This window comes from Acanthochromis polyacanthus, chromosome 2, assembly GCF_021347895.1.
Source record: "Acanthochromis polyacanthus isolate Apoly-LR-REF ecotype Palm Island chromosome 2, KAUST_Apoly_ChrSc, whole genome shotgun sequence".
Classification (NCBI taxonomy): domain Eukaryota; kingdom Metazoa; phylum Chordata; class Actinopteri; family Pomacentridae; genus Acanthochromis; species Acanthochromis polyacanthus.
This window is the reverse complement of record NC_067114.1, coordinates 14,022,651-14,047,149: the sequence shown is the minus strand read 5'-3', so window position 1 is coordinate 14,047,149 and position 24,499 is coordinate 14,022,651. Positions and strand designations below refer to the sequence as shown.

At 38.5% G+C, this 24,499-nt stretch overlaps 3 protein-coding genes across 4 annotated transcripts in view; 1 reads left to right on the top strand and 2 right to left on the bottom strand.

Annotated features, from left to right (window-relative positions):
* gse1b (Gse1 coiled-coil protein b) overlaps positions 1 to 4,945 on the top strand; it is a 168,529-nt gene extending 163,584 nt beyond the window's left edge. Inside the window, 7 exon segments of the mRNA XM_022190301.2 lie at positions 635 to 690; positions 692 to 749; positions 936 to 1,228; positions 1,230 to 1,311; positions 1,988 to 2,326; positions 3,601 to 3,704; positions 4,229 to 4,945. Coding sequence (XP_022045993.2) covers positions 635 to 690; positions 692 to 749; positions 936 to 1,228; positions 1,230 to 1,311; positions 1,988 to 2,326; positions 3,601 to 3,704; positions 4,229 to 4,369 — 1,073 coding nt within the window. The 3' untranslated portion in view covers positions 4,370 to 4,945.
* A 2,345-nt stretch (positions 4,946 to 7,290) lies between these two features.
* On the bottom strand, positions 7,291 to 10,707 carry gins2 (GINS complex subunit 2). 2 transcript variants are annotated; one of them, XM_051937487.1, is made up of 6 exons: positions 10,317 to 10,707; positions 9,961 to 10,075; positions 9,124 to 9,223; positions 8,891 to 9,017; positions 7,814 to 7,980; positions 7,291 to 7,624 (listed from the first exon to the last, which is right to left on the bottom strand). In XM_051937487.1, exons 1-5 carry the CDS (start codon positions 10,404 to 10,406, stop codon positions 7,852 to 7,854), a joined length of 561 nt encoding a protein of 186 aa, XP_051793447.1. In that variant the 5' UTR covers positions 10,407 to 10,707; the 3' UTR covers positions 7,291 to 7,624; positions 7,814 to 7,851. The 2 variants fall into 2 exon arrangements, with proteins under 2 accessions (XP_051793447.1, XP_022045980.1); XM_022190288.2 differs by having other exon boundaries at positions 7,291 to 7,980.
* A 10,041-nt stretch (positions 10,708 to 20,748) lies between these two features.
* emc8 (ER membrane protein complex subunit 8) lies at positions 20,749 to 24,492 on the bottom strand. The gene is made up of 5 exons (XM_022190308.2): positions 23,963 to 24,492; positions 23,429 to 23,505; positions 23,238 to 23,307; positions 22,505 to 22,599; positions 20,749 to 22,382 (listed from the first exon to the last, which is right to left on the bottom strand). The coding sequence occupies exons 1-5, from the start codon at positions 24,173 to 24,175 to the stop codon at positions 22,223 to 22,225; spliced, it is 615 nt and encodes a 204-aa protein (XP_022046000.1). The 5' UTR covers positions 24,176 to 24,492; the 3' UTR covers positions 20,749 to 22,222.
* Between the last annotated feature and the right edge of the window lie 7 nt (positions 24,493 to 24,499).

Genomic DNA, 24,499 nt, shown 5'->3' with positions numbered 1-24,499 from the left:
GGCCTCAGAGGAAATTATAGGCGGATCAAAAAATGACCATGTCAACCTCATATCCCTGTACTTTATGCAGCATGTATTGAACAATGTATGCGCAATGCAATGCTTTGTGTTGCCCTAGTTAGAAAAGCAGACACGAGTCAAGGTTCTGTTTGCACAAATGGACACACATGCATTTGTATGTCTGTCTTTGTGAAGGTTCTTGTTGACATAATGCATTGCCTAGCTCCTTACTAGTTTACTCAATGTTTATCCCTAATCTTTACCTTACCATAGTTCTAACCTTAATCTAGAAAAAACAAAGTCCTTTAAGGTGTGTCAGAACGTAAGGACCTGCCAAAATGACTAAGGTCAGAATGTCAAACTGTTTTGCAAAAAAAAAAAAACAAACTGCAGTACAAGTACACACCCTGACTGAATTGGGAGTGGCAGCAGTAGGTTTGCAGTGATCTTAATCTAATCCTCTTGATTCACGGTTTGCTGCCGACAGATGGCAGTATGCGACTTGTCACACTGTGAAGCCACACTCAAACTCCTTTTACACACCAAACACACACACTCAGAAAAATGCAACTATCAGTAAGACAATCACAGACAGGAGTAATGCAACAATGTGTTTTTTTTTTTACTTACTTAGATAATGAAAGGGTAGTGGAGCTGCTTCAGGCCATTAAAGAAAAGAGTGTAACCTTGGGATACCATCAGACATGCACCTCATCCGCTGTGTAAGAGCCCTCAAGCACAGAACTCTGGTAAGGCCCAACCTATTCAACATACACATTTCCTCATTCCTGGCATATCAGTCAGATCACTGTTTATTATTCTGTATAATGTGTCTGAATACTAGCTGTGAATATGAACATTACTTACTGCAGCATTACATCTGGTGCAACGTGAATCTTGGTCATTATGGCTAACAAATGCTCAAATGATTGCAGATCCAGCATTTGGCCAGCCTCCCTCTGAATCAGAAGACCACCACAATGTCAGACCACATAGCCCCTCCTCACATTGCCCAGCATCCCCCAATGGACACCCAAAACCCCTTGGAGACACATTAAGACCAAAGGCACCCCCTTCTCCAGCTGTCTACCCAGACAAGGCCCGGGGGCCCAGTGAGGGACCGATCTCAAAGAGGAGCTCCAGCCTACTGAACAGCTTGCGGCCCCCGCTCCCCCTGCAGGCTAAAGAGGGTCTTCACAGCGTCAACGGACGCACAAAACCCTGGGACAGGCTTCACCCCAGAGGAATTTGCCCAGCAGTTCCACGAATCTGTGCTTCAGTCCACTCAGAAAGCTCTACAGAAACACAAAGGTAAATGTCGCAAGACAAAGTTGCACAGACATTTTTGCAAAAGGTGCTCAGCATCGTGACTATGGAGCCATCAGATATGAGCAGATAGTAGGAAAAAATTTTGTAATCAAACTTGGTGTATTTGTTTCCTCAACAATCCCAACAACCAAAACACTCTGAGAAATACTATTTTACTAGACTGAATGACATTTCAAAATGTATGTAGCATATGGCATCATAAGAATGAGGTCCTTAAGGCAGCAATTAAATATTCTTTTCATTATGGGTTAATCTTATAAATTATTGTTGCAACCAGTTTGCAACTTTTAGGAAGAAAGTCGTACAACAGTAAAAAAAAAAAAAAGCCCTCAGATTACTTGTTTTTTACTGTTTCTCATACTGGGACTGCAGATGAAAGAATAGTATCTTAGCTAATTCTGGTGCTTTTAGAGAAGTGCTTATTAATGGACACAGTCTCTGTTAAATACAGCAATAAATATAGAAAATGAAGGTCAGCAAATCCCAACATTTGAGAAATAGGAACTAGCAATTGTTTGGAATTTTGCATGGTAAATGATTTAAATAGAAATTATTTGACCAAAATTGTTGTTGTCTGTTGGTTCACTAATTATGTAGTCACTCTTTTAAATAAATCAAATATAACATTTCTACCCTCTATCCTATCTTTTTCCTGCAGGTGGAGCCATAGGGGCTTCGGAGTCGTCCCACCTCCAGGAGTCCTCTGTTCACTACAACATTCCAGAGCTTCAGAGCGCTCCCGGCCGACCGCCGCAGCCTCATTCACAGTCTCACTCAAATGCTCCGTCATTTCCCCATCCAATTTCTCACTCTCACCCTCAGCCCAATGGGCAGCACTTCTCCGTGCCCTTACACAGGGAGGCCTCAGGGATGAGGGAGGACCTGTCTGGTCCAGAGGACTCTGAGGACTCTGAGGAGGATGAGGAGGAGGAGGTTCCAGTTTCCAAGTGGCAGGGGATTGAATCTATATTTGAAGCTTATCAGGAATATGTTGAAGGTAAGCAGCTTCATTGAATACGTGGCGATTTTACTGCAGCTAGAAAATCACAGTTCTGCTTTTTTTAATAGCGGTTTTAAATTATCTCCATATATGAACTTTGTATAGTTTTATATAGGGCTGGGCGATAAATCGAATTAATTTGATTAATTCGCCTTTTTAAAACCTGACGATTTGAAAATTTGCCAAATCGTAAAATCGAGTGAGGTTAAATATATAACAATACAGATTCTTCTTCTGCCTTTCACGACTTGTGCACTGGCGTTTGCTCTCATCTCCTTTCGCCAAAACACCACACCCCCGTCATGGCGGACAGAACAGCAGGCGAAGAGTTGGTCGTGAGAAAAGTGCCTCATGTTACATCGATTATATGGAAGTGGTTCGGCTTTGACAAGACTGACACAGAGCAAACTACAGTCATGTGCAAGGTTTGCGAAAGTACTGTGAAAACGAAGAGTAGCAGCACAACTAACCTCTTTCAGCACCTCCGGCAGAGGCATCCTAAAGAATGGGAAGAGTGCTCGCAGCTATGGGAGTGCTGCATGGCTACCATTAGCCATAGCAAACAGACCGCAAAGAAACAACAAAAATCGATTAAAAACATAATCGACCAAGATGACTAAAAAAATTGAGATTTAATTTTTTGGCCATATCGCCCAGCCCTAGTTTTATATCATGTATACACACTTCATATTTCCTAGATAATCATTTTATAATTCAAAAATGAAATTATATTTCTGTTATAATTTTTGTGTAACACGTTTTTGTATAGTGCCTTTTGCATAACATGTTACTTTTGCATTATATTAAGCACTATACTTATTACTGACAAACTGAAATAGCATTACAAATAAAGAGTGATGCTCATAAAAGATAGAAGATAGGTGCCGAAATTGAATACTACATCCTACAAATTACATTTAAGATGATTTAAAAATGGAAATACGAAAAAGGACTGAAGATTTTTATGTTGTCAAAACAATCTGTCACCACTAGAGGGTGATATTCATCGCTCTTCTACACAATCCAGTTAAATGCAAAAATGTTTATTTCAGTATTGGTGCCAGAAATTTTGTCAAAACTTGAACCTCTGTTTTATGACGCGCTGTGTCACTGGTCTGTTTGAAGACTTTTAAATATGAAGATATGTGTCTGTAGTCTTTTATTCACCCTATCAGGGTTCCGCTTAAATAATCCACATGCTTGCATTTTTCTCTAACCCTGTCATCTTTTTCTACTTTTTCCTCATTTTCTCTTTCTGTGGTGTCATTTAGAGCAAAGCTTGGAACGACAAGTGTTGCAGAGCCAGTGTCGAAGACTAGAAGCTCAGAACTACAACCTCAGTCTGACTGCTGAGCAGCTGTCTCATAGCATGGGGGTAAGACACATCCACAATCACAGCACTACACGAAGAAAGTAGCAAAGGTCAAAAAGTCAAATATTCAATACAAGCGAGTTGGTGATACACTGAATACGTTGGCATTGGGGGTAGGTTGGAATAGGTGCCGTCACTGCAGAGTGTTCTGTGGCCATGCATAGGAGCAAGTGCAGCCCGTTGGTCAGACACTTTACTTGAGATGTGTATAATATAAAATATTATAATCCTAGATGATAATGCTTCCGTATAAATTGCTAAACAATTTTAAATTGTGACCAGTTTCATTCTTGAATTTTCAGGTGCTAGGAATCAGAGAGGTCTGTAATAATTGAACTGAATGATTTTCCTCTAGAAAAATGTTGCAACTCTATACATTTAGTTCAATTTATAGTGCTGCACTATGCTTTATCCTGCTTGTATCGTTGTTTATTCAATCCACGTAAATAATGTTTTACACCGTTTCATTGCTGACATTGCGAGTTTTTGTTATGCTTACATTTTCTCTTCCCTCCTTGGTCACACAGGAGCTGATGTCCCAGAGACAGAAGCTGGCTGTGGAAAGGGAGAAGCTACAAGCCGAGCTGGAGCACTTCAGGAAGTGTTTGACGCTGCCACAGACACACTGGCCGAGAGGCGGCCACTACAAAGGCTACCCTCCAAGGTGACCCCAACACACCGATCTGATGGCCCCCAGGCCCCAGCCACCTCCCCTTTCAGACTAACACCCAGAGTTTATTTTTCATGGCCTGGTCCTCATAGCTCCATGGCGGAGAATATGGCTGGCTAGATGAGATAAGTGAATGAATGAATGGAGTGAGTGAATGGATAGATAAGTGAATGCACAGGAGACAGGACCATTCAGTGAAGGACAGGCAGTCTTTTGGATTGTGGCTAGCCAGGGACTGCACCACAAGCCACTACCGTGTGCCAATGTAGCCAACCCTGAGATCAGCGAGAGTACAGGGCAGTAGAACCTGAAGATCAACACACAAAGGCACCTGCTTTTCACATTCTTCAGTCCCTGCTGCTCTATTGTTCAGTCCCTGCAGCCCTCGTCGCCACAGCTACACAGACAATCCTGCCAATGAGGGGGCAGCTACCCCTGGAGGGGTGTCGTCACAAGACTTGAAAGCTCCAAATCTCCAAACAAAGGCTTCTGGTCAGTTCGGACTGATTTTATAACAGTGGCCATGTGAGCTTTTGAACTGGAAATGCACTTATGAATAAAAGCTGAAGAACTACCTGGTGGTACTGTGTTACAACAAAGAACTGTTCAAATTAGGGAAGAACTTAGAAAATGCACATTTTTGGAAAGAATTAAGGAAATGTTTTATTTCGAAATAGAAAATTTGAAAATAAGAATTTTAAAAGGTGCTTCAGCCTTGTATTGTATATAATATGAAGACTTAAAAGAATTTTGTATGTTTTTATTACTTTAATCATTGTTCTTTTAAAAGAAAAAGCCTGCCATTTTTATATGTTTATGCTTTTTTGGGTTGGAAAAGAAAGCCTTGCTTTTAGTGTTTGTACTGCTGCTGGCCAGAACAGCTTGTTTTGAGACATTGAACAGAGAGAAAGCAGGATGCACTCCTCCTCTTCTTATTCTGTCCCGCCTGGCACTGCGTAGCTGAGACCCAGCCACAGCCGCCTCACCTGGCCTCTGAGCTCAGCAAAGCTTACTTAGAGGTCCTGAGACGTGGCTCCTGCCCTCTCATCTCTCATTCCCCCTCCCCTCATTCACAGCAACATGTCTCCTTTTTAACTCCCATTTCAGCAACTTCTCCGGTCAGCTTCACTTCTTCTGGCATGACTAGTTAGCTTGTGATAGCCTCATGCAGAAACCTGACCTACAGTGACATATATACATATATTTTTTCTTACTTTGGTCACTTGACTTACTTGATTATTTTGTTTAAGACATGAAGAAACTGGTTCTTGATGCTTTATCCTACCATTGCGACCTTCATTTTACTTTGTATGACATTATAATAGCATTGGACTCAAACAACATGACGGTTTGCATAATGTTACGCCTTACAAGATCAAGCCTTATCAGCAGCCACTAGTTAACGTAGTGCCAAAATTAAAAGAAAAGCTAGCATTTGGAGTCTTCATTTTGATTAGAGTTACAGTTGGATGCGCCAGACATTCAAACCAGAGCAGCCATCTTCCACTGCTGAACACCTTTTGGCCCCCATTCATCACTTCGTCCATTTTTAAAGACCATCACTATCCAAAGTTGCCACATGTTCAAAGTAGAAATCACACAAACAGGTTCAAACTGGGCATTTCTGGGCATATAAAAACAATCTTAAAGGTTTGCTTACATTGCCATACCTGTTACAAACTCCATCTGTCCTCGTCAGCTCTATTCTGAGATTCGCTCTTAGTACACCAACCTTGTACCCTTTTAGCTCATGTTGTCTCTGCTTTACAGCTATATGAGCGATTATGGCGCTTCAAAACAAGGGGTGTTAAATTAGGTTTGATGTTCGAAGTGAAAGGGCGAAGGGTAGATTAGAAGATAAAAGAAAAAATTTACAAAAACTGAATTTAAAAAACGACTGAAGCAACAACTACCCCATACATACATTATATGACTTACAAGTGCCTCAAGAATTTGGGAGCATGTGAATGAGTTGCGGTCCATACGATGGACCTTGTACACCTAACATCAGTGATCAGGGACTTTACATATTTACATTCAAGTGTCTACTGTATGTCTCACGCCTTTCAAACATGTGCAAGTCAATAACTGACACGAAATTCGTTTTATCTAAAATGCATCTCTGAGAATCAGCTAATCACGAGACCTTCTTTTATAAACAAGGCCTAAGCCGGATCAGAGGAACAGAGTGGTTAGTTTGTCATTTTTTACAGAGCAGAGGAGAGCCAACAGAGCAGCCTATCGGTAATGAGGGAGCATGCATTGCTGAGGTAAGCTGCCAATGAGCTGGGGAGGAGGTGCCAGTAACGGCGAGCCTCTTACTCAGCCTCCCTGTGTCTCCAACCACGCACGCCCATTGCAATAGCCCCATTACTCAGTGGAGGATGTCTAGATGCTGTGAAATCCTGTTTTTAAAATGTACTTGTTTGAATTCATTGTAATGTAATATATTCTTTGTTGAATGTAGTAATTAGGTATTTATGAATATATGGCTGTGGATTTCAGACAAAAAGAAAATAAAATATTTCAAAAATGTTAAATATCAACCTGTCTGTTTTTGGGTGTGAAGGTAGGTGAATTCACAAAATAAAAACTAAACAATATATATATGGATTCCTGGAGACTGTGTGGGGAAAAATCTCAAAGAGTCAATATTACCAACTTTGATTAGGAGTGGGACGTCACTTACGTCATATGCAAGTCAAGGCAGGTGAGTGAATACTTTTGGCAACATAGTGTACATGGAATAAAATAAAAAAATGTGTGGAAAACAAGAAGAAATAAGCATTTATTACCTAGACATACACAAATACATTTATTTTGTCACATACTAACAAAATACAGAGACTGGCTGTTTTAAGCTCTGCTGAGGACCCTAAATTCACTTAAATATGTGCTTTTACAAACAGTACTAATACACAATAAGCTTTACGTGCTGTCTAAATATGTATGGACTAGCATAAGTCCTTATCAGAAAAAGTCTGATCCTTTATTGATTCCAGGGATGCATGAGGATATTGGCATGTGAGCTGACAAAGGCTGAAGTTGATTTGGGACACTGACCCAAAATGGCACACTGATAGGCTGCAGATAAGTTGTCAAGGTTACATAAACAAATTGTATTACATGAAGTAGTTTTCTTGTTTTTCCTACTGAATATGTACATTTGAAAAGTCTTAAAGAAAAAAAAAATGTCTGCACCTGCCAGTGGGCCATCACGATAAGAGTTGTCATGTTGATTCCACCACGTTCTCTGAAATTAAGTCGAGAAATATGTACATATAACAGCGCCAGAAATTACCTAAATCATTTGAAAACTATCAGCATAATGGATATCTGCAAAAATCCAACACTGTCCATGCTCAAGTAAAACTTTTACTTTCTTCAGTTTCTGAGAAAACAGTCCTTTTAGGAATACGGGGACTGGTCAGCAGCTACACACCGTAGTCCAAAAGGTTAACCCACGTCCAATCTTGTGGCTCAATAGTCCACAAACTGTCCTTTACTGGAACCGGGCTGCAGATTGGAACGCAGCTTGAACATGCAGTTCAGAGAATCGAGAAGGAATGATCTTATGGTGTTGATCTCCATCAGCGTGAGGTTGTCCAGCTGTAGAGCGACACAGAGACATGTTCATTTCAAACAAGCACACTGTTTGCTTCAAGTTAGGATTTATAAAAGATACATGTCCATTTAATCATTTACAATACAATAATGTAGTTGTAACTCAATGACAATCTATCAGGTGTTGCGTTATGACAGGTGCTATGTGTTCTACCATGTTGTTATGTTTTCATCAGTTTATACACCAGCTGCCACTTACGAATGCCCACAGGAGGAGTTACAGTTCTAGACAAATATGCTAACAGACACTTGCACTGAGCACAACTAAACTACTGTGTCTTGTAGATTATATCTTAAGGGATAAAAGGACAGTCACAAAGATTTTGCAAGACAGAGTTACTATGACTGGTAATCCTGGCAATCATTTGCACTACCGTGTTTATAGATTAATTTCTAGCTCTAAATTTCTCTATATATTGTGTTATATTTCATTTTATTATCCTCCCTGTCTCTTTCTATAGTTCCTTTAGTTTTTATTACTCTCCTCTGTATTCCTAGGGTGACATCAACATCCATCCATTCGTTATCTGTACACTGTTTTATCCTCATTAGGGTCGCGGGGCAGAGGACACCTTGGACGGGTCGCCAGTCTGTTGCTACATATACAGACGAACAATCACACTCACATTCACACCTGTGGGCAATTTAGAGTAATCAATTAACCTCAGCAGATTTTTGGACTGTGGGAAGAAGCTGGAGTACCCGGAGAAAACCCACGCATGCACAGGGAGAACATGCAAACTCCATGCAGAAAGATCCCGGGAAGGCCGGGGCGCAAAGCAGCAGGCATTTTAAATTACACTAGAAGAGTATACAGCTACTGCCTATAGAACAAGCTCAGTAGATGATTCTACAAGCACACAATATCCATTTAAATCTACGTGATCAGGTTTACCTTGGCATGAGCCTCCTGCTGACTGATGAAACTGTCAGCAGACAGACGGAGTTTGGCAATGCGAGTGTCCCAGATGTCTTTGACCAGCGTGCGGATCTCATCTGCTTTAGGAATGTTGTCAGACGCACTGTGGAAACACACAAACCATTTACATGATACATATCATACACTAAGAGAGCGAAAAGATGGAAGGCTATATTCTGCATGGGGCCTTCTGAGCTTGTATGACTCACTGGTTCAGCAGCAGTTTGGTCAGCTCCATGTAGTAAGGACTGGGAACAGGCGTAAAGGTGTCCTCCTTTCTCTCAAGCTCTCGCATCTCTTCCAGTTTCTCTGCACATTAAAGCAGAGATTCAACAGCAGGCAACCAGAAGCAGAAGGAATAAATCAGAACATATGATGTGACCTCGTGCTATGACTTGTCAAGGAGAAGTACAATTGAAACATCAGTCTTTAAAGAATACGTCTGACAGCTTTCTACGCGGTTATTTTTATATTTACAGTTCACAAATCTCATGACAATTCAAACCCACAAGTAAAAATGTAAGACTTTCATTAGAGAACAAAAATAACTTAAAGAATATACTTTACATACCAAAAGGTAGTAGTATTTTTTAAATAGTTAATAAATACAAATATTATGCCTTTGTCTGTTAAAATTAAAAGGGATATAGCCTCATTTGACTGTCTAGTCTGTCTAGTCCATCTTGTATAAAAATCTTACATTATCTGAAGCAAACATGGAAAAATAATCCCACATCATATGCATTTTATGAAGTTACTGTCAAGGCAGGATAAGGTTTAACATCTTGGTGATAAAGAATCACTCACAATACTGGAACAACATGATGCAAAACATATGTGATCCTGTCACACACAGCCAAAAAAAAGCTTTCTAGATTATGAAATTGAACAAGTTCAAGGGAAATTGCAGAACTCTAAGGTAAGTGGTTTTTGTTTGTGCTTTATTATTTCTTTATTACAGGAACCAACTGTCCATACTGTCACAGACACATGAAAACATTTCTAGAACCTGACTGGGCTATGTCTGTGGTGGTTTTGAACCTTACCGACATCCATCCACTCAGGAGGAACAATTCTGCATTTCTGTCTCTGTTTTAAGTTGAGAGCCAGCCACACAGGAACATCCACAGGCAGTCCAGGGTTGAAGGGACCCAGGTCACCCTGAGGATAGCAATACATGTTTTAATTGTGCAACACGATGAAGTTCATACAGAAAATGTAATGATTTAACGCCAGCACTACCCTCCTTCACAGTCTGTGTACCCAAACACAAGAATGAATGGTCAGACGTTAACTATGGGCTAATGTGGCTGTCGTCACTGTAAATTTCTCAGTATCTAGTCTAAACAGATCAACCGAGTAAAATACAGTCTTCCCGAACAGACTTTATCTACTTACTTACCCCGATCAAGTAGATCTTGTCCAGGCTGAAATTCGGTATTATCTTCAGCATCTCTTTCTCTGCAAGGAACTCTACCTCTGAAGGATCCATAGCTGCTTGTTGCTTAGTTTTTTTAAAACTTCCCGCAGTCTCGCTGCTACAAACTGTTCCCGCGCTACAAACTGCATGAACCTACGAGGAGGGGACAGCTACGTCATCAACAGGGGCCGTCGCAGAGTGAGCCCTGTTTGTCCTTTTTGTGCTCAAATACATTAGAAGTCTTTGTACGTAATTTCTCTGACCTGGTGTATGTAAATCTTAAGAGAAATTGTCGTTTTGAAACTGTTTACCGACGCGTAAGAAGCTAGTCGGTCATAACGGCGCTTATAATAACGTGCATTTTTAGCTTTGTCTAACCCGGAAGGACAACGGGGGTCATGTGACCGTTCAGCAGCGGCTGTAGTTGCAGGTAAGATCCACTAGGTGGGAGGTATTTACTGAGCGATCCACTAGAGCAGCGGTTCTCAAATGGGGGTACGAGTACCCCTGGAGTACTTGAAGGTATGCCGGGGGTACGTGAGATTTTAAAAAAAAAACAAAACATTAAAAACTAGCAACAATTTAAAAATCCTTTATAAAATATATTTATTCAGTAATTTCTTCAACAAAATAGGAATGAGAGTTTCTTAAACTGAATTTCATCTCAAGTAGGCCATTCTATTTTATTACCATAAACCCAGTTTATGGAAGAGTTTAGACGAAGAGTTTATTTTTTAAAAATTCTGTTGAACCACGTTCAAAAGCATGTCTGATTTTTACTGTGTATTTTCATAATTTTTTTTTTTAACTTTTGTCAAACTAACCTTTTCTGTGACCATTTGTGGGTTTTCTTTCATGAGAATCAGAATCAAGAATCGGTTTTTATTGCCAAGTAGGTTTTTACACTTACAAGGAATTTTCTCTGGGTGCTCTTGGTGCAAGTACAAATAAAATAAAATAGTAAGTAAAGAGATGTAAGAAATATGGATAAATAGACAAGGTATTTACAGTTACTACACAGTAGTAATTAATATAGTCAAACCAGAGCTGATTTGCAGTGGCACGGGCAGTGTTTTATCAGCGATGCAGCAGAGGGAAGAAGTTGTTGTTGTGGCGAGAGGTTTTAGTCCTGAGTGACCATAGCCTCCTGCCTGAGGGGAGGGGTTCAAAAAGTTTGTGTCCAGGGTGAGAGGGGTCGGCCAAGATCTTGGTTGCATGCCTTAAAGTCCTAGAGGTGTACAGATCCTGGAGAGATGGCAGGTTACATCCGATCACCTTCTCAGCAGAGCGGATGATGCGCTGCAGCCTGCTCTTGTCCCGAGCGGTGGCTGCAGGGGTACCAGACGGTGATGGAGGAGGAGAGGATGGACTCTATGATGGCCGTGTAGAAGTGCACCATCATAGTCTTTGCAGGTTGAACTTCTTCAGCTGCCTCAGGAAGTACATCCTCTGCTGTGCCTTTTTTGTTATGGAGGTGATGTTCATCTCCCACTTCAGGTCCTGGGAGATGATGGAGCCTAAAAGCGGAAAGACTCCACGCTGAGCACTGTGGAGTCAGAGAGCTTGATGGGAGCAGGGAGGGGCTTTGTTCCTCCTGAAGTCCACCACCATCTCCACTGTCTTCTGGGTGTTGAGCTCCAGGTTGTTACTGCTGCACCAGGTCACCAGGTCGTCTACCTCCAGTCTGTAAGCAGACTTCATCCCCATCAGAGATGAGTCCGATGCGGGTGGTGTGTCTATCTGCAAACTTCAGGAGTTTGACGGACTGGTGCCTTGGAGGTGCAGCTGTTGGTGTACAGGGAGAACAGCAGTGGGGAAAGAACAAAGCCTTGGGAAGTACCGAGGGGGTACCAATAATTTTGTCTATGTGTGTAAGAGGACACTTTACGTTTATGATTATTTCTGTTAGAAATCTTTATTACAGTGGAATCAATCATTTATTTTCAACAAGTTTTTAGTCTTTTTCTCCAAGTAGTCGAAGAAAGACCACTACAAATAGCATTTTTTTGCATGATACAAAATTTAATATATCAGAAACTGATGACGTAGTGCTGATTTTATGTCTGTCTCTTTTGTCAGCCAAAAAATGCTTTGCCTTGGTGGGCGGATACTTGAATGAAAAAATAGTACACATGGGGTACGTCACTGAAAAAAGGTGAGAATGTGATTTTTCAACATGTCGTAAAACCATGCCATATGATGAAATAAAGTAGGCGTGAAAAACACATAGAGCAGTTTCTTTGAGAAAAAAAAATCATCATGGATTTTGTCAAAAAAAAAAACACGCCATAGTATACTATGTCGAAAAAAAATATATGATTTTTCAACATGTCGTGAAACATTCCATTATGACGAAATAATGTAAAGTAGGCCGTGAAAAATGCTATAGAACAGTTTTCTTTGAAAAAAAATCATCATGAAATTTGTCCAAAAAAAAAGCCATAGTATACTATGTCTAAAAAAAAATGTGATTTTTTTCAACATGTTCATAAAAACATGCCATATGAAAGAAATAATGTAAAGTAGGCTGTGAAAAATGCTATAGAACCGTTTTCTTTTGAAAAAATCATCATGAAATATGTCCAAAAAACGCCATAGTATACTTATGTCTAAAAAAAATGTGATTTTTTCAACATGTCGTAAAAACATGCCATATGAAGAAATAATGTAAAGTAGGCTTTGAAAAATGCAATAGAGCAATTTTCTTTGAAAAAAAAAAATCATCATGAATTTTGTCCAAAAAAAACCGCCATAGTATACTATGTCATATTTTGGACGACATACTTAACTATGACGGTCTACTGATATTTTCGATTGGCATATGAAACTATGATGTTTTTTTCATATTTTGGACGACAGACTAAAACTATGACATTTTTGTCATATTTTGGACAACATACTAAACTATGACGTTCTTACTGATATTTTCGACGGCATAGACATCATATCCAATGACAGGGATATGCCGTTTTGTCACATTTTGGATGACATACTAAACTATGACGTTTTACTGATATTTTGGACGACAGACTAAACTCTGACGTTTTAGTGACATTCTATCTATACTTGTAGTTGGGATACTTCCTGAAACCATCCTTTTAGGTCAACATTCAAAGATTAGGGTAGAATATTCCTTTAAACCAAACTAAATTTCATGTTTTGATTATGATCAAGTGAGAAACCTCAATCCAGACTTCTCATAAAGACGTTTGAGATTTATGCTGCTGTTATTTGTTTAGTCCAGACTAACTGACAGAAATCCACAACTGCAATTTTATTTCAGGACTCGGTTATTAAATGTCAAAACAATCCATGTTACTCTAAAACTCAACAGCTTTACAACCTATAAGATTAAACTCTCCACAAGGATCCAAAATATGTTGGACTGCTACATGAGACCATACCATGATGTTTTACAGTGATGGTTCTACTATGGAACCAGTTTGACATGTTCAGGTGTTCTATGTGTAAAAACTCAGATTTCAGGTATCAGAAGGTGGTTTTAAACGTTCTTTTTAACTTTTGCTTCAACTTAAACTAAATTTACTTCACTAACCCAGCCCTCTGACTTCAGTAAGCTGTGTTCCTATTGGCTGTCCAGGTGGCTGCTTGGTGTTATCAGGAACACCTGAGCAGTTCAGTGTCTTTTTTTGTCTGCAGTCAAAACATTTCCTCTGCTTCTCTTCACTGAACCGGGTTTGGTTTTGTTGCTTTAGTTTGTTCTTTAGGTGTTGGCTTGCAGCTTTCAGCAGTGAACTCCCCTTTAATGTGTTTCTTGGTGTGTTTTAGGGCTTTGTACTGGATAGTTGTCTTGGTAAATGTGGTTCTTTAGCCACAGTTAGCACATGGTGCTAATGTGTGCAGTGATTAGTGGATTTGGTGCAGCTGAGTTGTGTCTTTATCTTGGCTGTAGTGAGTCTTTAGAGGTTTTTGGTCAGACACATTCTTTATTCTTGTTTGTGAACCAGCGTTGGTTGTCCAGAAGGTAAGAGTTCCTGTCCTGATTCTCTCTTTAAAGAGGTTCTCTGGTAGGCTGCAGGAGACTTTAGCGTTTGGGTTGTGCTAGTTTGGTTTTTGTACGGTTTCATTTGGACGACTATCTTGAGGCCCCTCCATGTGGTTTAGTGAGGTTTTCTGTAACTGTTCTACAAGCAACGTGTAGCAGAGAGAGTTTTTAGGAAGTTCTGGAAGACCAGACTTTAGAGGCAGCACAAATATTTGTCAGCAGTTTGAGCAGGAGAAGGTGCGCTTCAGAGTAGAAATGAGGAGAAGGAAACCTTCTTGACCCATGTGGTGAGGTCTTGTACCAAAGAGTTTGAGCAGGTTGTGAAGAGTCTGTAGTTCTTTAGTCTGAAAACACAGCAAGAGTCGACTCATTAAAGGAGAAAACAGGAGATATTGTTGGTTCTTCTGTCGCTCTGCAGTTTGCAGTTTCCTTAGAGTGAAGATCAAGTTTCTATTTTAAATTATTTACCGTGTGAGCCCAAGAAGACTCAAACTCCCTCCATCCCCTGGACACAACATATTTTATTACCATGTTAAATCTTTTTCTTTTAAATGTTTTTGGGTTTTAATCATAGTTTAGCATATTTTTTTTCTCTTTGCTTGTTTAGTTTTGTCATCTGTGTGAAAGGTGCTAAACGAATAAAGCTGAATTGATAAACTGAATAACTGACTAACTCATGATTGTGACAACAGAAGTATTTTTATTGTGATTTAAGGGTTTGTTTCATTTTTAAGGTTGAGTTAAAATCTTGACAGAAAAAACAAAAGAAAAATTACTTTAAAAAGCAACTAAATCAAAGGGAAAAAACATTTAAAAAAAGAAAATTTAACATTAAATACAATAAATTATATTTAATTAGATAATTAAACAGAAGATACAAAACATGTAATTATGAAATTAAACAATTTTTTCAACAGAATTAAGAATATTAAACAGTTAAAAATTAAAAACATTTAATTAGATAATTAAACCTTTAAAAAGCTAAAACATTTATTTTAAAAATTAAATGTTTAATTAGAAAATTAAATCTTAGACAAAACTTTAGGAATTAAACAGAAATGAAGGTGGGGAAAATATTTAAAAAGAAAAACCTTTACAAAGATTTAATCTAAAAAATTAAACATTGGGAAAGCAAAGGAAATTTATCAAACAAGCTGATAAAACATTTGAAAAAATACAAATATTAAAAAGACAAAACATTTCATCATCAAATCAGACATTAGAAAATAAACATGAGAAAAGAGCAAAACTAAACATTTAAGAAGAATCAAACCAAAGACAAACATTTGAAAAGACACCAGTTAGACTTTAGAAGATCAAATTAAACAGAAGAGACAATAAAACGATCAAAAAGAGCAAAACAGATAAAGGTCTTAAAGCGTTTTCTAGTCTGAAATGAAAACATCATGTCGTTTCTTCAAACATTCACAGCAATGCCCCAGACTACCTTAAAAGAACTCCTCTGCCACCAATAATCTTACCTCCTCCCTCCACCTCCCAACAACCAAGACTGTTCTTGGTTTGATTTTACAGATTTACTAAGAGCTCATTTCAGAAAACTGCTTTCCAGATAAAGTCTACTCGTAGTTGAAGGCATCGATCAAACTAATGTTACCTTCTGATCTCCACAAACTTTACTGTTCAGTGAAGAGAATCAAAGTTTGTTCAGGATTTCTAAAGAACCCACAGGTGAAGGTCTGAGAAGAACTCAGATGGATGGTCTAAATGTGAAATCAAGACTCATGGTCACAAAAGCTTTAAGTCTTCTGTTAACCAGAAAGTTCAAACTAACAGAAGTGCGGAGAAACTTTTAAAACTTCAGCCCTCAGACTGTCTAAAGGTTCAAACTAACAGGGATCTACTCAGGAACTTAGAAAATTTCAGTCCTCGGACTGTCTCAAAGTTCCAACTAACAGAGATCTACTCACTTAGAAAATTTCAGCCCTCAGACTGTGTGAAAGCGAAGGTCCTGAGGACTTGGGAGGTCTCGAGGCTTTGGAAAGTCTTGGAACTGAGGGTTCAACCCTCTAGCACAAAGGCTGAAGTCCAACCTCCTGAGAAAAATGGTCGAGATGAGACTCAAGTTTAAAAAAAACTCGAAAACAACAAAAAATAGATGATAAATGTCCCAAAAAAAAGAAGAATTAGTATCTGAGCAAGTAGCTCAGGGGGTAAGAAAAGAGACTACCAAATGGAAGGTAGCAGGTTCAAGACCCACTACTAGCATTGTTCTTTTTGTCTTTGTCTAAGTTTCTCAAAAAATTTAAGAAGGATCTGGTCTTGAACCAGCATCCTGCAGCTCCATAGGTAAACCCTTATCTCACTAAGCTACAGATCAGATAAAAAAATATAATTTCGTCATCCCTTTATCATCGTAGTTTCTGTTCCTGATAAAGTGACCACATGGGCAAAGTCTGGGTGGAGCCAAGGCGGATTCTGGGTGGAGTCAGGGCGGAGAGTAGGAGGGGAGGTGGGTGGCAGCCTCCCCCCCTCTACCCCCCCCACTGCCCCCTCTACACCCCCACCTCCCCCCACCACACGAGTTTTTCAAGTCTCCACGAGTTCCTCGAGTCTCAGCGGGTTTTCCTGAGTTTCTGGAATTTCCACCAGGTCAGAGGGAGAACAAGTTGTCATAAAGAGGTGTTGAAGTTGGCGAGGATGTAGTGACTTTTTACAGCAGCGAGAAGGAAGACGGCGAGAAGAGCAGGTCTAAAATGGAGTCGGCTCCAGAGAAATGAAGGGAGGTCAACTTTTATCAACCTCCATCCAGATGTTCAACTTGACATCGTTACTTTGAAATTTTTAGCACCATAAATCTTTAGTATCACACTTTATTATCATTTCTTAGGACTTTAATGGAATCCACCAGCAGATTTAGTTATTGCTTCAGAAACTTTATTCTTGTCGTCATGGGACTGCAGGATTTAAAACTGTCCCTTCTATTTGACCTCATGTTTATTAGTTTTAGTGGAGAAATTTATTTTAATTGTCCATTAGTCTCTTAAAAACCAAGTAAGAAATTGGATTAGTCAAGAGGTTTAAATTTCTTACTTTGTCATATTTTAAATATGACAAGAAAATATAAAAATAAAGCATCTTGAGACAATTTGACCTGTAATTATATAAATAAATTTGAATTTAAATTGTATGTATCTTATAATGTTGAAGTAATTCAGCCATATATGTTGGAAAACACATTGTCCATTAATCTGTTGATTGTTTTCTCCAGTAATTCATTTCTTGTTTTGGTTTATAAAATGTCAAACCCAAATATATTCAGTTTACTGTCATAAAACCCAAAAAGATTTATATTCTTGATGCAGGAATCAGGTAGTTTTTCACTTTTTATCTTAGTTTAGTCAGAAAGATAGTTGATAATGTGTGAATTGTTGCAGCTTGTGAACCGTAAAAGGTTTTAATCTTTGGGGCCGAGTGTCAAAAAACATTTAGAAACCAACATCAACAAAACACTCAATAAAGATTTGATCATTAAAGGGAAATCCAACTTTTGCATGACAATGTCTAATTAAAGGACACTTAATTCCAGTGTAAATGTGTGATATTCATCCTCTGGAACTTTCTCTTCACATCGTCTTCCACCTGGACTGGTTTGGTCGGGTGAATGTGCAACAAACATTTGAAAAACTGCACTTGAACATCAATGAATGACACTGAAGTTTAATCTCTACATAAATGAGACAGAGTCTGGATGCGCTGCTCTGTCATTAACTCATAAGTTTAGGGAAAGTTCAAACAAAAGAGGACACAGTTCAGATCAGACTTGAGAATGAGCTTATTTTGAACAAACATCTCACACTTTGAGCTTCACCACCTATAGCAAGATATTTTAACAACAAGCAACTGAAGAGATCTAGAAATTGGAGAGAGTTAGCTTTAGCTGAATCAAAGAACATGTGGGACGCTAACCTAGCAAACATTTCAGAGTCTGTGAATTCTGAGAAATAATTTCCTATTTAATGACAGAGGTACAGATCTGAACTCAGTCTCATTAAAACAGACTCTAATTTAGTGTCATCCATCCATATTAAAGTGCAGTTACCCAAAATGTTTGTTGCATGAGTTTCAACAAAACCTGTCCAGGTAGAAGGCCACTTTGACAAACAGGAAGTGGAAGATTCCAAGCAGATTTATAGAAGGGGGGAACCGGACTGTACTAAGTGTGGTCGAGTATAGAGGGGTGTTTTGTGGGCTTTTAAGGCTGATAATGATTATTAGTGAGACATTTGGAGGAGATACATTTGCAGTAAATGAAAGTATTTAAAATATTGGAGTTAAACTTAGAAGAACACAAACTCTAACAGAAAACTTTGTTGATAGGTTTTTGTTTTGTTTACAGACGTTAAGTTAAAGGAGTTTTATTCGTGACGTATAACCAATCAAATCACTCCAGAAGACAGAGCGACCACAGGTAGATAAAAGTTCAGAGCCAAATTAGCACCATTTATAATTTTTTTTCACCATAAATTAGAAAAAACTAAAATCCTTATAATCAGTAAATCAGTCAGCCCACAATTACTACAATTCTACAATGTATGTGTCTTTACTTTGACATACAATGTATATGATGCCATTTTTTCATACCAAAGGCTATACTATGATGTTTTCTAAGAGACATACGATGCTACTGTTTGTTCTGGCCCTGGGCCGCTGCACTCCTCCTCTTTTGTTTTCTGGATTGTACTCAGCTGCATTCCTTCGCCCACCCGGCCTCCGTTGACTCGTCCCGCCTGCCGTCTCTGGAGCTGAAGCTGGACTGGAACAGACCAAAGTACCGTCCAATCACGATGCCAGCTGCCTCTCAAAAGGCTCCTTCATCTGGCAGCACTTCTTCTGAGGGGAAGCTGAGCTTCAGCACAACTCTGGAACTGTGTTCCAGTGGTTGGTGGATGTGTGTGCAGGTAGAGAGGGACCTTTGAATTGTTCAGAAAGAAAACAGGGAACCCATTGGTAGTTTTAGTTTAGGGTGGTACTACGGTGTGTTTTTCGGTTTTAAGAGGTGAACAGGAAGAGTTTTTTTTTTCGTTTTGATAATCTTTTACTGTGTTCCTGGTTGGAATGCCCATCAATGTCAACGTGAAGTTCACTTTTAGTTGTGTTTATTTGTTCTTGTTTACTAACACCCATTTGCTTTAAACTCCCTCACACGTTTGTGGGCGATACTATGACATTTGTTGGGCGACATGCTATACTATGACGTTTGTTGGGCGACATGCTATACTATGATGTTTGTTGGGCGACATGACATGCTATACTATGACGTTTTTTGGGCCAAAGCCAATACTGCAACGCGTTTAGAGTGACATGCTAAACTATGTCGTTTTTAGACCGACATGCTATCCTATTACGTTTTGTGGGCAACATGCTATACTATGACATTTTTTGGACGACATGCTATACTATGAAGTTTTTTTGGACGACATGCTATACTATGAAGTTTTTTTGGATGACATGCTATACAAAAAAAATATGAAGTTTTTTTGGATGGCATGCTGTACTATGAAGTTTTTTGGACGACATGCTTTACTATGAAGTTTTTTTGGACGACATGCTTTACTATAAAGTTTTTTGGATGACATGCTGTACTATGAAGTTTTTTGGATGACATGCTGTACTATGAAGTTTTTTGGACGACATGCTATACTATAAAGTTTTTTTGGACGACATGCTATACTATGAAGTTTTTTTGGATGACATGCTGTACTATGAAGTTTTTTGGATGACATGCTTTACTATAAAGTTTTTTGGACGACATGCTATACAAAAAAACTATGAAGTTTTTTTGGATGATATGCTTTACTATGACATTTTGTGGGCAACATGCTGTACTATGATGTTTTTTGGACGACATGCTAAACTTCGACGTTTGTTGGACAACATGCTACACTTTGATGTAATTTTATCATGTTTCATACATCTAATCAAAAGCCAAAGTAACTATTACATACCTGACTACAGGTGTCAAACTTCTGTCAAAAAGTGCAAGATTTCCTTCAGAAATGTAGTGAAGTAGAAGCATAAAACAGTATTAAATGGACACGAGTTACCTGCATTAAAAAATCTTGACAATTAATTAGCATAGTTTCATTTCAAATAATAAGCTATGTACACAGTATGGGAAAAAGTATTCAATTAATTGTCAATCTTACAGTTATGTGTGATACAATCACAAAGATTTTTAACTTTGAGAAAACAAAATCATCTCAGTTATAAACCTATGTTTCTTTTTCTGAGAAATTGTGATGAGGATGTTTTACTATTGCTTTTGTTTTCTAGAATAAATTATTTAATCTGAAGATATATATTCATTTAAAGTTGGAAAGAAACATGAACTTTACTAACTCCAATTAACAAACTTCATTATTTAGAGGTGATGAAGTTTGAGGTGTGTCCGTTTGTTACATAAAATATTTATTAGAAATTTTGTCTTGCAAATTGACATAGAAAATGTCTTCCATATTGTTCTCCATTCTACCTGTTAGCAGTATCACATGACCTTGACACATGTTCCTGACAGAGCGGTAAATCCATAAACACAACCCTTGACAAGCAAACCGAACAAAGCTAAATCATTAAGCTGCAACCCCAGAGCTGGTCACTGACTGTTTTCAACCTTTTTTTTTTTTTTTTAACAGTCAAGGCAGTGGTATAAGACACATGGCAAAATAACTCCACAAAAGACATAAAACAAATCTGGCAAAGAGTTAAATCCTTTCAAAAATCTGTTTCATTGTACATTCAGTTCAGTAAATTTCTGTTAAAAAAAAAGAAAAAGTCCACATAATTGTTGAAGTAGTTATCTCTAATCAACTCTAATCTCAAATACAAAGCTGGTTCTATAGCCGCACAATAAATATTTTTTAAGCATTGTTTTATAAATTTTTTAACCATTGTTTTAAAGATAGTTGGATTCAGAGTGGTCAATTAAGTATAAATACAAACTATTGTCTATTTCTTAAAACAGATATCCAACGCAAAACAAAATTCACACATTCCTGTGATCTGATTTAGTGTTTTGAGCCAATCTCCCAGACGTTAACTTCAAAAGCAAATATGCACAGATGTATATCATCATCGAGAAAGACATTCTTAAGCACACCAGTGACAGTAACAAAAGACATACATCATAGAAACAACTGTCTAAGTATTAGTCACTAAAAAGTCACACCTCTTGAGCTGAGCTTCCCTTTTTGTTGCTGCTGGTGCATCTACAGAAAACTGAAGTTAGCACAATCGAATTGGACAAAACGCTGATGGTTCCCATTTGTCTGGTTCTGTGTCATCAACATGTTCTTCTTTGATTTTTTTTTAATTAAACTTTCAACAAACTTCTTCAGAGTACAATTGTATGTGTGAATTTTGTTTCAGGGTTCAAAACAAACTAGGAAATTAATAAAGAACATATTCACATCTTAGCAGTACAATCATCACCTAAAGTTTTTAATAATTTAGAACTTGATCTCTGTATTGCTACTGGCTTCAAAAATTAAGAGTAGATGTATAAATCAAATGCTTAAAACTTTTTTTTTTTTTGCACATACCTTTGAATAAACACAAACCATTGCAGGAAAACAAAAAACATTAAGTTGCATTCAAAAACATAATTTCCTTTATCACCTCGGCATCACCTTGTAAAGGTGGACGCAGGCCAACAGTGCACATATGGTGCTTGCCCTTGAGAGATTTTGGCCTAACTGGTCGGTGCTCCGCCAGTTCCCATCAGTACACGAGCCTTTTGATGGAACATAGATTATGAGTTCAGCATTTTTTTGTATATCTGTGCTACATGATTAGTAGCATCATGCATGCTGAAATGGCAGCAATATTTGTGTGTGTGTATCCAGAATACTCCTGACAGAAGGCCTTAGCACAGATCCAGGACGGACTTGTTGATTACAGGGTTTGTCCAGTCGTTTCTTAGATCATCCAAGTGATTATCAAAGTCGATCAAGTTCTCATAGGACCTGCCCTCGAGCAGAGCAGACGTGATCTTCTGTGCTTCATTCCAGTCCTCAAAAGAGTCACTGAAAGACACAGAAAAACATCAATTTGGCAATCGATACCTGAACTACATACTGTACACCGTTTTTATCTTGAAGTTCTGACTGTTGCCAGGGTTAGGAGTGAAATAGCTTTAAACACTTACGAAGTTACTTCTCTGCTTTTCCATTTGTTTTCATGATGATCATAGATAAGTACAATTGGCTCAAAACAGCTCATTGTTAATCTACTGCTGTCCACCTGTAGGAACAAAACAGAAAATCACAAACAAATTAGTGGTGGGGGAAAACTATTTTGATGAAATACAGACTTAGCAATGCTGCTAATCATTTTTAGAAGCTCATTGTAGCATTTTCAACTGATTATATTCCTACCACTTTCCAGGAGCCACATGTTTAAATATGGTCTGTATTCTGTAAATCAGATTTAGCAGAAATGTAAAACTTAATTCACGATGCTGCAACTTTACAGGGAATAATATTATCATAGAGAAAGAACTGACAATCCCAAACTTCATAGGCAACTGATTCACAGCTGCCTACTCAGTGAAGGCAAGAGCATCCAAAATTCACATCTTGCTTTCCAGAATGTATAGTGTTTATTTTTTTATTTAGCAATAGTCTGCGGCTAAATATCAAATCTTAGATATTAGGTGTAAAAGCTAATGGTGACAAAACACCTCTTCCATCAATTTTTATACTACAATGAACTACAAATAGCAGCTGCCTGGAAAGTGGAATGAACATATTTGGTAATACAAATGTACCACAGATTTTGGAAAAAACAAATAACAGTAAGCAGTTAAGATTCTATTTTGTTTCAGATATATAATGAGCAAAGTATAACCCACTGAGACCAGTCTAAATAGCTATTATTACCATAACAATTGCTGTGTCGCTGAAGTTCTCAGAAATCCTGGCAGCCACTTTTTCTGCAACTTGGTTTGGTCTGCAGGAGAGAGGAGCACACATATTGCATATATTAGAATGAGGGCCAGTCATGGTTTAGTTTGTGTTGTTTTTTTTCCCCCTGAAAATTAGAGTGTTTGTGTGAGTTTGGTGGTCTGTACCTTGAATCCTTCGTGCGTTCATTCGCTTGGTAATATCCGGCAATGATGTAATTATTTTCTTTACACCAAGTGTCAATCTGAGATGGGAGCAGGAATGATGACCAACATGAAAGTGGAGAAAGACAGATGAGGTCACATCAGCTTCATTTTTGACAGGAGAAAACAACAGACATGCAATTACACTCAAGTATTTAGTTTTGTTGTTAAAACTGTTTTAGACAGCTGTCACAAGTTTGAGAGTTGTAGTCTGTGGTGTTGCTTAAGTGTATTTCTTCCTACTTAGAGGTGATTCTAATATTTACACCGATCTGTCACTAATATAATTAAGCAGACCACTATATTATAAACACCTGTTAGCCTAATGCAGTGCACTTTAACAGCACTGCAACCTATCAAATGATCATAACAATTCATCAAAACCATAAAACCATCAATTTGTCATTGCAGAAATGTTGTATTAGACTGTATTAGTGGAGATCAGGTTTGTCAAATAAACTGAGAGATGAATGTATAGCTTACTTGAGGACCACTTACCAGCGTTAAAGCCACTTCTAGCATTGGTGCCAGAGCAAGAGTACCGTGAAACAGAGGCACGCAGTCCACGCACAAGACGGGATCACTGTGGCTGTCTTTCTTCTTCTCCTTCGTTTTTTCTGCTACCAGCAATCCATTCACGGCGCTGTGAGGATACTTGGCAGCATGTAAAAGCATTTTACAGTACGCCTGACTTGTCAGCTGAATAGGCATGTTTGTAAGAAAGTCGTCAGAATCAGGGGAAAGACAGCTGCTGTTAGAGTAGCTGAGTGGCTAGTTACACGATGAGGAGGGACTGCTACCGTTAGCTATCGTTACTTATCATGCCCGGAGAAAAGTAGATATCTACTTCAGCAGCCACCTTACAGCCAGAATATAAGGTCGGAGATATGTCTTCTGACGAGTACATGTACGCTTTATAAATATCAGGAATCACAACAGTCTTTTTCAGCTACATAAATTACTCGGTGCCCAACCAGAGAGGCTAATCTTACTTCCACCTTCCACTCGTTTCTGTGGCACCGGTGGTGCCGCAAA

Excerpts from the sequence above, each read along its gene's own strand:
- gins2 (XM_022190288.2), bottom strand. The coding sequence starts at position 10,406 with ATGGATCCTTCAGAGGTAGAGTTCCTTGCAGAGAAAGAGATGCTGAAG. Across the intron at positions 10,076-10,316 it reads ACAAGATCTACTTGATCGGG|GGTGACCTGGGTCCCTTCAA; the intron begins GTAAGTAAGTAG and ends TGCTATCCTCAG. Across the intron at positions 7,981-8,890 it reads AGCAGGAGGCTCATGCCAAG|CTGGACAACCTCACGCTGAT; the intron begins GTAAACCTGATC and ends GTCGCTCTACAG.
- emc8 (XM_022190308.2), bottom strand. The coding sequence starts at position 24,175 with ATGCCTATTCAGCTGACAAGTCAGGCGTACTGTAAAATGCTTTTACAT. Across the intron at positions 23,308-23,428 it reads GAACGCACGAAGGATTCAAG|ACCAAACCAAGTTGCAGAAA; the intron begins GTACAGACCACC and ends TCTCTCCTGCAG. Across the intron at positions 22,600-23,237 it reads GCGACACAGCAATTGTTATG|GTGGACAGCAGTAGATTAAC; the intron begins GTAATAATAGCT and ends TTGTTCCTACAG.